We start from the raw sequence: 17,700 nt of genomic DNA on the forward strand, positions 1-17,700 counted from the left end.
AATCGTGATTTTGAAATAGCTTTTTTGTCCAATTAGTTTGTGAATTAAATTCCTGTTCCAATGTTTTAGGGAGAGGAGGGGTTCCTAACTCCCATATCCCTCGTCCGATTGGAATAAAAAAATGTGCTATACTGTGGGTCAATATCAGTCAACATGTCATTATTTTGATGATGTGACATAAAATGACCCGTTCATTAAATAGCGTACGACATCAAATAATACTGGGCCCGACAAACTGGAGCAGACAATGTGAAAAATGAAAATGCAACAAATATATCAGCATTATTGTAGCTTTGACATGGTAACAATGCAGTTAGTTTGGTTTTATTCGTGCAATATAAAACGGGTCGCCATCGCCTTCATTAATCGTGATTTCCAAATCATTACCCAAGAAATACAGGCACAATACGCAAGCTTTGTATTATCTTGTTTTCGAATAAGTGGCAAGTCTGCGGCAGTGATGGCGCAAAACTGTTTCCAAAATCTGTGTTGCTTTAAGCGGGCGCCGCAACCGCCTGGCTGCACATCTTTCTACTCGTTATAACTTGCTTTTTAAACGTCTGCTCATTGTTGTACTGTTAACCAGGCTCATACCTGGCGCTTAACGGCCCCTGGGGCACTCTGCGGTTGTTTCTGATGGCGGCGCTGGTGGCTTTGTTCAACAGGTTGACGGCTTTACGTATTTTGTCTTGAGCTTGCGAGGTCGCATTCCACCTAAATGTGTTATGAGTGGACCGTTAAAACGAGTCTTGTTTTTGCGTTCTTCATGTACGCCCCTGTCAGCACCTATCTTCATGTTGTATCTGTGATGTTTTCTGCAGGATAATGTGTTTGCTGAAATATGGATCACAATAGCCTTTTTCCACTCGAGTTGACGTCATATTTTTCTTGCGTTGGTCACAAGTTTGTCGCAACGATTTTGAACACTTTAAAAAATTTCACCCTTTTCGGGAAAGACGTGCGTATTACACAACAACTTTAAATATTCTGAAACATTTTAATATAACGTATAAGCTTTGTTGAAACAAAAATATACATTATAACATAACAATTTAATACAGTGGCTTGAAACTTTGTGATACCTGTAGTAAACCGCTTGTTTAAACTATATGCGTCGCCACACTCATTAAATATTAATGTAACTAACTTATATGGTGGCGTTTTCGTGATCGATTCTTTCATCTACGCAGCCACGAACGTTTTGAGGAACACCGAAAGCTCTTAAAAATAGTGTATGATTATCCCAGTAATAGCGGAAACGGATCGGTGCACTCCTAAGGTGTGGCGTTTACAATACGCAAATTAAAAATCTTTGGATGTCGACGTTTCCAAACTTATGCATTCCCGTCTGGCTTTTAACCCATTGGCCGCGTTCCTTTGCAATTAGGCTCGACCCACTGTCTCAAATTACCGGTTTAGGCTCTAAACTTTACAAACGCCTGCATACAAACGCACGTCAACTTTCAATTTCAGTTTTGCGTTCTGTAGAATTCATGTTTATGAGCTAGCACCAAGCGTATACATGGGGATAACAAACAAATTTGGATAAATATAAATTCTTGACAAATTTTTTCGTGATTTAGTTTCATTCAATCTCGTTTGAACAACCAGGTACCAAGCGATACATTGCGATACTTTTTTACCCTGTTTGGCAGTAAAAGCCGATATTGGCGTTTCTACAAACAGCTGACGCAATACAAGTCATTATAATCTTTAAATCTGTGTTCAAATTTTCAATCCCTCATAAAAAATGTTAGTTGACGATGCTGTTGGGAATGATATGACCACGTGTGGTTAAACTTTACTTCTCTCTAATATAATGCCCAAGACGAAATCATAACCATTTATGGCTGACGTGGGCTGTTTGCTTTGTCTGTGTGTAAATGTGCCGTGATAAAGTATGCGCTTGTAAAATCGTGTGCGGTATTCACGGCATGCGGTGAGAACAATCCATACGTCATGGAAAATGACCACTTGAAAGTTGCAATAACCAATTGTCCGGTCAGTGACGTCGGTATAGTTTGCGTTGGGCATGTTGACAACTCGAACAAAGAAATTTTATTTTAGAATTTACCACTTTTTTCGCCACTTAGTTTTCCTTTTGGTGCTTTCTGTATTCTGCGTATATACAGGTTTTTGCCACTTATTAATATGTAAAACTGTGTGGCAGTTTTAAACCTAGGATTTTTTCTCAGAAAGTGTTGATCTTCTGCATGATTGCAGAGGAGCGTGCCTTTTTTTGTGTACTCTACGCAATAGTGAAACTGCAAATATATGCACCATTTATTATACATAACGTATATAATGATGTGTTCGGCAGGTTTCAAAAGCTTTTTAAACGTCTGTAGACTACACATGACCTCCTTTACTCCCCAAACGCGTTATCGTTGAACTTTTTGTAAACCGTGTGTTACTGAAAATATCCGGTTAAAACCAGTTATGGATTGTAATGTACAAACACGACCAGCTACCAAAAATCCGTGTAGCTTTACCAAGATTATCATCCTTCCCCACAGGACTGCTAATGGGTTTTGTGGTTTGACGGGCAAACATACCCCAGCAAAGGATGTGTTTATGTTGGTACAGTGGAGGGAAGGTGCCAGGGGTATATCGGTCCATTTGTTTGCCTCTTGTATACATCAGTAGCGTTTGATGAGAAAAAGATTGAAAATTTTTCATTACCTCAACTTGCTCCCAATTCTGATCTCCATTATGTCCAAACCTTATGATTCATAGTTCATAGACGATGAACTTTTGTTAGTTTAAACCCTTCCGATAGTATGGGGTCCGCAGGTTTTTGTAAATCCACTCTATGTAAACACATTGAAGTGTTGAATGAAGTACATCAAGAGATTAACAAGTGGAGATCCGTGCCCTTGAGTTGCATACAAAGAACCAAAGCACTTCACAACTTTAGAAGCTGGATTTAGTCCATAACAACTGTCGGTTCCTATAGAGGGCCCTGATGCATGGTTGTTTTTCTCAAACTATATTTTATACCTTTCAACCCAGGACAATGGTTCAAAATGTTTTGATTCGTGGTCCAAATATCTTTTTATCGATACTTTTTTTTAATTGTTTTTTTAAACTGTTCCTACCCAAATCGATGCTTAATTTAAATCGTTGTGATGCAGATCATCCGCGATCGGGTTTATCCTGACCAGGCAAGACCCTCATTCGTGTGGAACACACAACCAGGCGCTCTTTTTTACATGCCGTCGTTCAACGGAGGAGTGGCCCAGAGCCCTTTCTATTATGATATATTGGGTAAGTTTGCTAAGTTTTGAAAGACACCCCATGCAGGCAGACGTAGCAACCCAAAGCAAACGGCTTTAATGTACATGCAAAATGCATTAGTATTATTTTGAAAGCACATGGCCTTTACTCTGCAATTCGCCTTCTTCGATTTGTCAGAGAATATGGGGAGATACTCATAGGTGTTTTCTCATGAATTCTGCTCGAAAGGATACAAAGCATTACAATGTAATAAATACCCCGCTGGTCGAAGGTTGTTGTAGGTTTGCGTTTAAAAAGTTTAACATTTTCAGCTTTGTGCTTTAACATTGCAACAGAAGCTTGGACTGCGCAGATGTTAATAGGTAGTGTTGTGTTCTTGCTTTTCATGAATTGCATTTACGATATTTTTCCAGTACGATTTTTAAATTCACCTGAAAAACAAAATCGGTGCTTTAAAAACTAAGCTAACAAACTTACACTTTTTGCTAAAAAAATACCCCATGCGTCAGTTGAACTTGCCTATCCCACAGTGTGGTACTCGCCACGTTGGTAGTTCACAAGTACTTCTTAGCTGTTGAGATTCTCGCTAAAATTCAACTTCGAATTGCCTTATCTTCGTTCGAAGCATGTTATAGGATCTTTGGAATGCCGTCCGCTACCAGCAAAATGGATCGGTTGCTAGGCGACGGCATAGCAGCGGGATACCCTGCGGGTCGTGCGGTTTTCCTTTTGGCACTGAGCGTTGGTAAATTGTGTAATAGTCATATTTCCTCCCTTAGTATTCCCACATGCTATCTAGATATTCCCACAATGGCCCTGATGTCAGTGACCGAAATGATATTTTCTTATTGGAACGTGAAAAAAATCCACTGGTGTAACAAAATGAAATATTGCTTTAGTTAATGATTCCAGCCGTTATTGGGCTATTCAAGGCGATTTTGCTGGAATGCACCTTAACGTTTGACCACCTTTCATGTTGGCCCGCCTAATTACTTAAACATCCAATTTCTTCCTTCGCAAGCGTTTTTTTAATATTTACTCAACGTGGGGTCGGTGGTCCGTACGTGTCGGTTACAGTGACCGAACCAATCCTTCCCACTTTGTTTGTCGACTTCTTCCGGGATTTAATCGTTACCCAAGTCACTTGCGCTGCGAAAAGCGACTGCCTGTGCACGCGCAAAACTGTCCAGGATTATGATTTTGATACATCAGAATGAACGGCTGACGCTTGTATATTGTATGTAGATAATTACAAGTTTTCAATCGGTGTTGATTTGGTAATGTAAACGTTTGTTTTTATGTAAGTGCCATGATGACATAAAATGTTCTTCGGGACTCACTACGGTGTGTAATTTCCCGTCAAAACGTTCTAAACCGTAAATGGTGTTCACAGCGTTTATTTTGTTAACAAAACAAGATTTTCCTTTTGCTTATACTTTCATATTTGTATCAAACACAATTGGGTATGCAGTGGAGTAACGAAAATGTCAGTTTAATGCATAATTGTGGCTTTTCTCCCAAAAATACAACAACCAAGATTTTATTTCACCCGATATTTTGCCTGCGACACGCCGCATACGCCGAAGCTTTCTCGGGGAACCCAGTAAGAATTAACGTCTGGCAGACACAGTGGTAATGTTTGGCGTTATGCTGCAGACAAGATCGAAATTGGTGGAGAAATGAGCATGTTTTTGTCGAAACACAACACAAAATCTAAGTTTCACGCGTCTGAATACAACACAAGTATTTCGGAGCTCGACGGACGGCCACGTACAGCAGTCGCACCGTAACAACAAACGGAAAGCGACTCGAACTTGAATCTGGGCATCGTCAAGGGCGCGCAAAAATCACAGAAGGCGGCAGGTCTTTCAACAGTCTCTCATGAAGTAATCCTATTAGCTTTCTCCCCTTATGCCGCCCTGTCTCCGGCTCGACTTAATGCCGCTTGGACCTCATTTATCACTCTTCACCTCGCAATCTGTTGCCCGTTGGCGGGGCAAGGGGTCGCCGTTGCTTTCTTGTTTTATTTGCGCTTTAGTGGAGTTGATCAAAGAACATTTTCGCGTTGCCTGCATTGTTCCCTGACGTCACGCTGTGGGTTTGTTGTGTCCTGGAAGCCCCATTTTCTTCGAAAGAGGCAGTAAAATGTAACAAAAATTCAAGCTGGGTTTCTGGCTTCATTTTGGGCCTAACTTTTGTAAATTGACCGAATTTGTAAATTAAGAAAGTGATCTCATTCCTTTGTGATTTGTGCGTGTGTTGGAATATTCAATTTTAATCCTGTTTAGCAAAGAATAGGAGCAAAATGTAGTTGGCCTGTATACTACTTAGTAGATATAAATGTCAGGTTTACAATAACCACCGAAACTGTTTCGTCTCATTTTCTACCTCCCCTAATGCCTTGTTGTATTTCTCCAGGCACGGAGCCACCTCGCAAATTTTCGGCCGTCATCCAAGCTACCTCCCCAGTCACCAGCTCTGCAGCTCCCATTGTTAAACTGGTGAAGTCCCTTCTGCAGTCGGTAGCTTGCGGGCAGGTGAGAGTTTTGTGACAAGGTTTTAAACCCTTGGTTTTAGTGTATAAAATATCTTAACAAGTGTAACAAATAAAATTTATTAAAGGTTTAATTATAAATACTAAACCAAAATCACTTTTAAACCATTACACTCCTAATAAAAGTCCGCAGTTTGGCTTAACACAATGCATGTATCAACATACGGTTATAGCGAGCATAACGCAGCTTTTTCCGCACCTAGGCCGAGTGGCTGTTTGGTTGGAATTCGCCAAAGTACACAAACCACTTGGTTTGGACGAGGCGACTTGAACTTTGCTTAAAGTTGCCCCTGGTACAAAAGCCAGCCAATGTGTTGGTCGCCCTCCAACACGCGTCAGCAGTTGGGCAAATATTTGGTTCCCCTCTCAGTGTTCGGTCGAATATTTATTGCTCTGATGGCCATAAACCGTCGTTTGTCATGACGAACACCTGACTAGACAAACATATAACTAGGCTGGTTGGGTGCTAATAATTTCTGCTGGGTCTGTTACATAGGGTTAGGGTGCAGTTACGACAGCAGAAAAATACATGTGGTGTAAAAACAAGTAATATATCGGATGTGGGTTTACATGATTCTAAACGCACCACAGTTCCAAACTGCCCTCTGTCCCGTAGACATTTTATTTCCGGCTCCTGTATAATTCATCAAAAATATCGCGCCCTTTAGCAAGAGCTAATACCCACCACCTGTGCCAGATGTGTAAATATCACCACGCATACAAGACGCCCTTATAAATCTTCCAGCCTAGCAAAGCAAGCTTGGAGCTCGCACACAAACCTGTGCTAGGAACCGCGTTACTTGTACTTGGCCGGTGATATTGTCTCAATATTCTAAAATGTCTGTAAAGTGTTCAAGCCTGTGAGACGTTTATGGAAGGGTCAGAGTGATCGACATCGCGCAATATAATCAAAGTTTCTCCTAAAGTTTTGGTCTGAGTGCAGAATGGTTGGGTTAAAACACGTGGAAATATAATTTCAACGTTCACATCCACTTTTATCTTATTTTGATTCACTCTTAAGCGGGATGCACACTGTAAAACAATTGCGGCTGCGGCCGGGGAATCCCCAGACAGTCTGCGGCGCTCTTGTGCGGCTGTACGGGCGTATGCGCACACAGCGTCTGGGCCGCACACCTGCAAGGCACATAAAGGCTTAACTCTTTGTTTTGTATCACCTCGAACAATTCCTCACAAAAAACCAACTTCATGTAGTTTTGTTTTATCATTTTTAAATTTTATTAAAAAGAACAGAAAAGAACATTGAAAGAAATACTGAACATTGAAAGAAAGTAACGAAATTAGTCTAACTGGACTGTTGTGCAACATTAAACTCCATGGCACAATTCGCAAATAATACACTGTTTATTTCCTTCATGTACACCTCCACAAGTTCTGCAGGTTTTTCTCTTAATTGTGCCACCACAAATTTACCGAAGTGGTCTAGTCGATCTAACTTCCTTTCCTGGAGTTCTGCAAGATGACTTGAGCTTTGCCTTAAATAATTTAGCATCTCTGTCTGCAAAACAGAAACATTACTGATTTTAGTTTTTATTCATAATATCATGAACTAAAGCATAGGCTTGAGCATACCTGTACTTTCTGTTTGTCTGTTTTTTTTCTTTTGCAACTTGGTTCTTCTGGTTGAGTTGCATTTGCAGGCATGTCTGCAGTAGCAGCATCAGAAGAAAATGAATTATCTTCTCTGGTACTTTCAATGCTGGAATCCTCTTTAAATATTATAAACCAAAAATATAACTTCTTTCATGGTAATGAGCAAAAGTGCTGCAATAATGAAAGACACACTTGAACATTATAAGCATAAACATTTAACATACTGACCAGGGTTGTCGAAAAAAGACTGGGGAGAACTACTGTCATCAGCAAAGTTGTCTACAGATCTACATAAACAGGAAGAACAATAAATCCTTTTTATTACTACATACCATCCACATACCCTCTATGCTTGATATAACTATCCAAAAATGATAGTTGGTTGTAATATGGCCATCTCTCTGGCGGGAGGGTACCAGACCCACTTGGAGCTCCAGTGTTTTTTTGTGTGTTTTTTACCATATGCTGTTCGCAGCGTACGCCAACGCTTTTGACACTGGTCAACTGAAAGTAAAAATCAATTTAGTAATTATTTTTGTAATAAGATGCAAACTTACCAGTAGAGTTTAATTCCTGGGCAATGTTTCTCCATGCAGAATCTGTTTTGCCTCTAATTTTGTGGTCTGGGTGACATGGGTTGAAAATTAGGTTAGCTTGAGACACAAGGTCAATAAGCTTCATATTAAAACTTTGTTCAATATCCATTGTACTGCACTACTTCGTAGAATAACTTGATGTGAAAAGAAATAGAAACTGTCAAATCATAAATTGATGGTTAAGGCACTGCAATTTAGCAAAAACTGCCAGCTTGAATTAAGGAAAGAAGTAAATACTTTCTTTTAGCATTCCATGCACCCAAATATTTCTGAACATTAAAATGATAGCTTTATAAATACTTAAATAAGATATATATAGGTTACTCTCACTTAATCACTACCTTTCACTCCCAAATAAACTTTCATACAGAACATATGCTTCAATTGTGGAATGTAGATTAAGCAAGGTTTCAAAGCAAACGTCATCCATTGCAGCACACTTGTTACAAACTTCAATCTTTTTAAGTATAGGGCTACAATAATTTAATACCTGCTACTGGGTGCATGGAAAATGAGCTGTAATATATAGCTAGCCCAGGCAGAAAAAAGGTCATTTTGATTTGGTCAGCATAGCAGTATCCCGCTGCTGTAACGTCCACATGGGAGCTTTGTTGCTTTCAAGGCACCATTTTCTCACGCACAAAACCCAGTAATTTGTCAAAACTGTCACATCAAACGAAACTGTGACCCAAAATGTCATTTTATATCAAATTTTTCAACTTCGAGCCGTTCGCGGCGATGTGCGGCTGTGCGGCAAAGTAGAAAAATTTCTACTTTGCCGCAGACGCCGTAAGACCAAGTCCTCGCAGCCGCACATCGTCGCACAGACGCGCGACCGTCGCAGTGTGCATCAACCGCCGTAAGTTCGGCCGCAAGCCGCGCCGTAGACACCGTACGGCACCCGCAAGGGTGTATGTGTGCATCGGGCTTTATAATCATTCTTTTTGGCTCATAGACGCCGTTTGCTTCAATAGTAGGCTTACAAACTTGACTGCTAATTTGAAGTACACACAATTGAAACAACAGGACACATCTGAAATACAACATATAATCGTGATGTATTTCCTCCAGATCGTCATTCTTTGGCACAGCGGCAGCCCTCCCCCTCCCGCCTCGCGATGGCAGGTCCTTTCCATGCAACGCGAGGAAATATCGATAGACGTGATCGAAGACACGCCGAAGGTGATTGGAAGGAGATTCTATCCATTCGACAAGATTCGTTACGACGCAGTGCTGAGTCTTGACGACGACACGACCCTCAACGTACAAGAGGTGAGTTCTTGCTTTTTTGTGTGTTATGTTAATATAAGGTTTATTTAGGGCTTGAGGTGTGTAGTGTTGTCGGTTGTATAAATGCCTCTGTTAACTGTTTTGCTGATTCACTAAAATCACTGTGTTGAAACACTTAAAGTACCGTATGTCTTAAAACGTATCAAGTGTATTGAAAAGGTGTCGTCTGTTTCGGAAATACATCGTTCTTGTTTCGAGTCACGAACTACACTTTTAGGCAATTAGCTTTATGGTGTTTGTTGGTGTAAAAACTACATCAATATTCCGAAATTTGTGCAATTCCGATCATAGTGACTGCAAAGTCATAGTGCAGATATTATGGAAAACTTGACACCCAGCTTTCCTCCAAACTAACATCGTTTGATTTTGAACTGCATTTGGCCGGACTCCTGTCGAGATTGAGTTGTGGGCATACCTCCCAAAGGGTTTAAAATAAATTAACCAATTCGACTTCCTTTCAAAGTTTCCCTTACTATCCATCAGTTATTTCGTGCGGTAATACTGCGTCGCCATCGGATAACAATCACTTTAATACACTGACAGTGAGCAGAGTCCGTCCCCGACTTTTAAACAGCGGGCTTGTGAAGCTAATCCTTAAGCAGAGTGTCAAGCTATTCAAAATATAATCTATCGGTGCCTGTCAATATGATTGACTACCCGTGCCCCTCCGATAAGACCACGAAGACGACGTTTTCTGTCTGTGCGCGATGCGAGAGTAGATACGGCGAGCTTATTTGGCAACAGAAGCAACGAGACGCTTGGCCGTGACCTTCGTCAATCATACGGTGACAAATTGAAGATGAGATAAAATGCAAATTGGATTCCACGAACATCTGTCTGTATTCTGTGGTTTTCAGCACGCGACACACGGGGATTTCCTTCGGGTTTGGTGATATATCTCTTGTACCTGATTTTTTATTCCACAACCTCGTGCCACGAATATCCGTTAGAAACCCGTGACGTTATTATGAAACTGCGTGTAATGCTGCGATATGAATAAAAAATCGTTTGAGACAAACACATGTCGAAAGTAATGCAGAATATCGTGTACCAGCTTATATCACGTAGCACATGTGACATGTGACATGCAACTGGATAGTATCCACTGTGTCGTCCCGTTCGATCGGCACTAAACGACGGTATCAGAAAGTATTTTTTTTATAAATAATGCTCAAGGGCAATTGGCCAATGAGAAGAGCGCGTGGGCTGAAGTACAAACACACAGTCATTGAAAACCGCCAGACAGGTTTGTCGTTGTTGAACAACGCTTGATATCAGGCATATCCCGGAAAAAAAGTGACTCATGATATTTTCGCTATTGTATAATGCAAGATCCTCACAAGTTTTCCCAAACGGTTGGAACTTCTTCGACCGCGTGATCACGCAACCCTGCACATGAATTATTCAGGGAAAGAGGCTTCGTTTTGTTGATGAAGTTGCGGCCTCTCGTCTAGACAAAACTTACCTGTTGTCTATTGCAGTCATGTCCTGTCTATTTTTCGTTTTTATCCAAACTGCCTGTACTGCAGGGATTGTCCGTACCGTGTTTGGCTTGCTCACCCGTTTTAATTCTTTCAAATTGTGTTTGTGTCGCCATATTGCACTGAAAGTGAGGAGCCGACCTCGATAATAAACACAGGCACTCGAAAAACACGTCTTTTCATAATATAACACACAGGTAATTTGATAAAAATAAATCGATCTGTAATGGGTTTAAAAATGCGCCTTGGCCCAGATTGTGCATTATGTAGTGGTGTTGAATGTTTTACTGATCCTTGTACGCAAACGTGCAACCCACAGTCAGTTGTCTCGGCGTTGGCGGTTCTTAGTAACGGGGACGCGACAAGTGTGACGCGGTTCGACGAGGGGAACTAGAACAGCGAGACATATCTGCAATCACCATTCACTGCATATCCGGCGACCTTTTTCGCTCTATAGAACTCGGGGTATTCAGCAATGTCTATATGTCATCGTGACCTGTTATCTACGTACCCCTTGAAAAATGTATTTACGCTCATGGGGAAATGCATGTATGGGGGCCGAATCCAGATCTTGCATGAATAAATATAGGATGTACAGCCTGGTGCAGTGGTTTTGCATGATGTTTTCGACTGACAAATAAAAGGTTACCGATAAGTGGCGTCGCGTTGCATCATTTGACATGTCATGACAAGCAGTCCACAAACCTTAAAATAAGGTGAAAAGCGGAATTTTCCTTGATAAAAAGTGCAACGATTTGGCATTTTATGTGACATGCCTTGTCAAAATGCATCGCAGTTTATGTCACACATTTTGATCGTGAATTTGACCCCGAGCTTTCCATTCCAGATCGACTTCGCATTCGAAGTGTGGAGAACATTTCCAGATCGAATCGTCGGTTTCCCGGCTCGAAGTCATTTCTGGGATGAGGCGAAGAAAAAGTGGGTTTACACGTCCAAGTGGTCCAACTCGTACAGCATGGTTCTTACCGGCGCCGCCTTCATACACAGGTATATATTTATACCCATATTGGTGTTGTCTTTTTGTTCTATGTGCCACGGCTTGTCCATGAAAATTTTAAGGTTTTGAGTTTTAGTATTGTTGCGTGTGTGAGGTATCGGTGATTGGTGCTTTTGTTGTATAAATGATACCAAACTCCTTTAAACAAATTACGAAATGTGAAGTTGTTTTTTATTGCAAATAAAGCATTAAGATTGGATATTGTTCAATTTGCTAAAAGCATCATCTTTGCGCCAGAAGAAGAAACAGAAGACTGTCCAGCATGCCAATAAAATAACCTAATGGGGCCGTTGTTAATAACCACGTGTTCAAATCCTGTTCATCTTTCACCACAGATACTATTTCAATCTCTACACGGAGTGGCTTCCCCAATCCACACGTGCGATGGTCAACAAACTGAGCAATTGTGAAGATATTCTCATGAACATGCTCGTGTCCCACGTGACCAGGCGTCCTCCAGTTAAAGGTGCGGGGTTTCAATATTTATGTCCACGTCTTCATTAAATAACGCTGCTGCATTTCTTCACCAACGCAATATTGGCGGTTGGTGAATTAGTACCAGGCAAGGTTTCTCAAGCATTTTTAATAAAACCTTTGGGCTGCTATAAAATCAAGCTAGGTTCAAGTTTAAAAGTCCGACCGAAGCAAGCTGTAGGCACAGTATATGATTTTATCGTTAAATTCTCAAAAACAATCCGCCTCTAGCCTTAGCGTTTCTAAACCACCAATGCCTAAAAATATTCGCCCGGTAATAATGTTTCCAATTTTAGACTCTCGTCCGCAAAACAAAATCTGCGGTTTCGCTTTTGGCGAAACGTAATTATGTTCTGTGTGTGGTCGTCTTGCTCACGTAAAAAAAATTCTCTCGAGAGAGCGCATGTACGCAGAAGACTGAGTCACTTCACACTGTATAGGTCGTCGGTTTGGGATTTAAGTAATAACATCGGTTTCCACAAACATGGAAACGTTTATTCCCAGTTGGTTAAAATCTGCCAGCGTTCTTTTCAGTGTCTATATAAAACCATTACAAAAGGGGATTAAAAATAGGTACCAGCTTAAACACGCACTTCACACAACTGAAAACCTGCCACATACAACTAACATGTTGAGAAACACGCATGAAAGGATAACACGAAAAACATAAAAAAAGCTTGTGTTTTCGCTAACTACGTATTACCATGCGGTGATTGGACACTCATTTTTTGCTGTATCGTAATGTTTGGAATTTATTGCGCGAAGTAACGCATGTTAACGCAGAGGTTGCACCAACTATAGTTTTTCGAATTACGTGTGATTTTTGTCACACATTGATATATATGAGTGTAGTAAAACATCCCAATTCCGGGAAAGTCATGAGGCGAAGTCATTGGAATGCATTACCTCGTCCAAAAACCTTTCAGCGCCTGCACGCACAACAACCAAAGTGGTTGTGATTTATCATTCCCTGCTCCAGGCTTACCCCATATACATGAATAATGTTGACATGCAGCCGATCGATGTATTTATGTACTTAACCCCCACAGCGTGAAAGGGTCGGCGGTGGCCTCGCCCATGCTGTCTGCAGCGAGACAGGTGAACTATTTGGGCCGCCTTGGTGGTATTTTATTTTTGATCAAGAGTTTGCCTGAGACGGCTTCCTGTTTTAAATGTGTCCGAACGAAGCTATTTTAAAGCGATTTCGACTGATTTGTATCGCTTTTGATGGTAACTGGAGGGTAGCGAAGATTGCCTGAAACCGGGCCTTCGCGTTGGTTGGCGTTGCTTTGCCAATGACGAGTATCGGAAAGTATTAGTTGTCTGACAACATGAAGGTACGCGCGTTGGGTCGATAGATTTTGGTCGAATAACGCATTAATTATAAAAATGTGCCAAGATAGTGGGAGTGTTTAAACTGAAACAAAAAAATGATCACTAAGACTGACCTAAACATTTATATTTCGGCTATAAATTTGTATAATTCCTATATGCGGCATCAACAAACATGAGCAAACAATAGGACTAAAAGCAAACGTACAATTCCCAGACAGTTAACTTTTAATGCCATGATCCAAAGACCAAGATCAATCGAAGTTGTCAGTAAGAGATTTATGCTCTATATATAAACATTTCTATTATATCGACCATTTAGTAAATTCCTAATTATAACTCCAAAAGCAAATAATTTTTTACTCTAAAAACATTTCTGCATTTCCTCTACAGTACGAACGTAAATACTATGTGCCGAGATATCTTGCTGGTCGTTGGGTTCTCGGTTCAACAAATGGTTTACGTGCGTTTATTGCGGAGGATTTTACACAGTGGCGTCAAACATTTTAAGTCGATCGATGTCATTTTTTGCTGTGACAAGATGTCCCCTGATAAGCGAACGTGTTACCGTTACTATTTCCTATGTACGCACACACTTCTATGCTCCTATGTACATAAGTTGTTTGCCACCTTCGGCAATCCCGCTAAACTGCTCACTGTAAAGTTTTGCTGCACACTTGCCAAAGCTTTTGTAAATGTAACTTGAAAACGTTTGGGTGAAAGAATGTTAATTTCAGGCATATGCTGCTCAGCACAGCTGTGTTTAAAGCAATCACTGATATGAATATAAAATTTGCAGTGCACAAACCTAATTTAACACCAGTTGCAATTAAAATTCAGCCAAAACTTGGTATGTTGAAATTTCATATCAGGTAAAATGCTTTGCCTGTTTTTGTCAGTTGGTCGAATAACCGACTGTTATTGATCATGTCACTCGTCTACCTTATTTTGGTGGCTTGTCACGAAGCTTTGCCCGCAATGATTTTCATCGGCCCAACGCCCCATTTCACATGCTTGCGTGCGTTGATATGTGAAACGAAACGAGTTATGACTTGGTAGGTTGACGCCAACCGCTTGCTGCACCCAATTTCGTGCGATCTGGCTTCCTTGAAAGTGTAAGGAGTGAAAACCGTATTTTTTGTGGCGAAACGACCGCTTTGGTGCGAACAGATTGTTGAGGACGCTTTGACTTCAATGTATGAATTTGTTTCTTCGAATTCCTGACTTGCAAGCCTCGATTGCCATATGTTTCTCAACTTTAAACAAAGATCAACAGATCGGTGTATCTTTTGGCAAGTAGAGGCCTTACTTGGAGGTGGCCTTGCTTTGTCCCATGAGGATATGATTGAAAACCACATAAATTCTATCCGTGTTTTTCAGTGACCCAGAAGAAACACTACAAGGACACGAGTCACCAGGGTCAGGCAAAACCAGCAGCCGGGGGGGTCGTATCGATGTGGTCTGACCCCCAACACTTCGCCGACAGACAAACCTGCATGGAAGAGTAAGCGAAATACTATGTAGATAAAATCCGATTGATTGTCTGGGTTTTGTATAAATGTATCGTGACGACATACTTGTGGCACGAAAAGAATTCTGAATACTTGTTGCCCCCATGATTTTCGGCCCCAGTGCAGCAAAAAAATTAGTAAATTTTATGAGATAAGGAATGGAAAACATATCCGAATTTTCAACGTTCAAAAATATCTACAAAACTTTGTGGTAAACTAGCCTTGTGCTCTAAAAAACGTCCCATTTACTTACAGTTTTGTGGAATTTTTTGGTTACATGCCTTTGCTATCCTCTTCAACGCGAATGGATCCAACGCTTTATAAAGACAACGTCTCGATTAAACGCAAGCGATATCCGAAAATCGAAATATGAAACACCTCAACCTTTCGGAAACTCTCTTCCACATCCGTCCAATGATATCTCGCCCTCCCATCCACGTGACTGAGTGGAGATATCTGGTTGGTCATTCCAGAAACAACGTGGTTTAAACAGAAACGGCCGATGATGGCAAAATCTAACCCACGTTTTGTGGTTTGCCAAGACCAAGAATGAATTATGGGGTTCCACTGAGGACGATCCGCAAGACATTTGGCATTTGACGGCCCTTGTAACTTTTTTGACGTTATTTTGTTTTCAATTTTCTACTTTTTCATTTCTCTGTCGTTTTTTCTCTAAGCTCGTACTTGTAATAGGCTTGCATGAAATCGTCCATGGGCGTCCACACACAGCACTCACCTGATGCGGCTGACGTTTGCTTGCCTTGCTGGAATCAACCGCTGCGCCTCGTTGATCGGTTTTGCCTAAATGTGCTCAATAATTCAACGTAATATATCAAAAGTGTTTATTTTTTGTTTCAAAAATTTTACAAACTTGTCAGAAATACGATGCTCACATAACACTCACAAAAACTATCAAAACACAAACAATTGAGCGCGCCTTAATTGTACGTTTACATTTTTAATCCAACGTGTCCGACCGTGCACGAACCTAAAGCATTCAACTGTCGTTAAACCATGCTCTATATCCTAATGTTAATGGTCGCTAAAATCACTGATATATAACCAACTCTGCTGTGACAATAGAAATCGCTTGAGATAAGCTATCGGATCGAGTTGCCAACACCCTCAACGAAAGCAGTGTATGGGACATTACTTTACATCCTAATGTTAATTGAGGTCGCTAAAGACAACGCACCAAGCAGCATATGTGGGACTTTACATGTGGCGTTCAGTATTAAACAAAAAACCCGAAGCAATTTTCTGGCCTATCGGCATCTAGTATCGCATTCCAGCATTCGGATCACCAGTGTGTTCTGGGCCATTCTTTTCCCTTTTCACATTCGTTTTTTCTTCGTTTTGTCACCTTCATATACCAACGAATGTTAAGTGTATACATCGCAAAAGTTTACGCGTTTACTTTACCGCTCGTCCCTCCCTATTTATTAAGTTCAACATTGTTTCCGTTTTTTCTTTTGCGTTGTCCGGTCGTTGCTAGGTAACGCTTGCGCTTCGAATGCTTGTGAACCTGTCTGTCTGTCTGTCTGTTTGTTGGTTTTTGTAAGTCTGTTCCTTCAAATCCCTCAATATCTAAACGAAACACACTAAAACTGTACAATACGTGGTATTTCCTTCCAAAAACTTCGATTCCTTAGCAGCGAAACCGGTTTCAACCGGTTGTGACGAGTCTGTCGCCACTTGAAATGTAGCAAACCGCGTGCTCTCCTTTATCGCAAATGGTGCTTTCTCGTTGGTCGGTTCTGCCTCTAATTCTGTTTTGCTCTCGCCAATTGCACGCTTGTATTTGAGAGCCGTTGCCGCTGTAATATTATGCACGGTGCTGCGCTCATCTATAATAGACACTTCCTTAGCACGTGTCGTGGTGTTATTTGAAGCAAGGACTGAACAAATCAATCCGACATTTCAACAGTTCAAGAGTTGATCGTTTGCTGTTCATTCGTTCGAACAGCAGGCCATCGTTTCTTATACTTCCTTCACGTGCAGGATTCCGTCGAATCTTGGGTGATCCTAATTACTTGGATAACGACAGAAATGTCGAGAGTTGTTTTGTCAGAACAAACTGATCGAAATGCCTGCTGCTTATTTAGCCAGCTATAGAATAATAAACCATTACACCATAGGCTGAGCGGAGATTTTGCACAGGTTTGATCTTTCTTTCGCAAAAATCCACCTATGTGATTTGTTTCATTTTCAGCTAAATTTGGCCCGATAATATTACCAATGTAAATTAACAAAACACTGTCAAAGAATCTGTGTTTTGTCTGTTGCGTTTGACGACCACCTGTCACTGAGAGCTACATAACATAGGTCTACATAACCACCACTGTGACAGTGGACTATCGCATAGGCATTTACTTTAGTAAAAGTACAAATATGTGGCACACAGAGTAGATTTACTACCGATGTGTGAAGATCATGCGTCGGATAATTTGAAAGACACTAATAGCAACATATGTAAATGCAACCAAAAACATTGCAAGAATAGCACTATAAAAACATCGTTATTTTATCAGGTTCAAACTACTAATTTCTACGCGATTCAAGAACAAAATGTTCGTCCGCGTATATTTTGGAGAAA

The 17,700-nt window shown here is 40.8% G+C and overlaps 1 protein-coding gene and 1 pseudogene across 1 annotated transcript in view; one reads left to right on the top strand and one right to left on the bottom strand.

The window, feature by feature from the left end:
• LOC145910381 (exostosin-1-like) overlaps positions 1-16,976 on the top strand; it is a 30,444-nt gene extending 13,468 nt beyond the window's left edge. Inside the window, exons 5-11 of the mRNA XM_082997483.1 lie at positions 3,135-3,267; positions 5,656-5,774; positions 9,070-9,270; positions 11,617-11,777; positions 12,123-12,253; positions 14,974-15,097; positions 15,360-16,976. Coding sequence (XP_082853609.1) covers positions 3,135-3,267; positions 5,656-5,774; positions 9,070-9,270; positions 11,617-11,777; positions 12,123-12,253; positions 14,974-15,097; positions 15,360-15,477 — 987 coding nt within the window. The 3' untranslated portion in view covers positions 15,478-16,976. The remainder of the gene's footprint in view (positions 1-3,134; positions 3,268-5,655; positions 5,775-9,069; positions 9,271-11,616; positions 11,778-12,122; positions 12,254-14,973; positions 15,098-15,359) is intronic.
• LOC145910383 (uncharacterized) lies at positions 7,095-8,107 on the bottom strand (annotated as a pseudogene).
• Positions 16,977-17,700: the final 724 nt, after the last annotated feature.

Source organism: Ascidia mentula, chromosome 8 (genome assembly GCF_947561715.1).
Source record: "Ascidia mentula chromosome 8, kaAscMent1.1, whole genome shotgun sequence".
In the NCBI taxonomy this organism is placed as follows: Eukaryota; Metazoa; Chordata; class Ascidiacea; order Phlebobranchia; family Ascidiidae; genus Ascidia; species Ascidia mentula.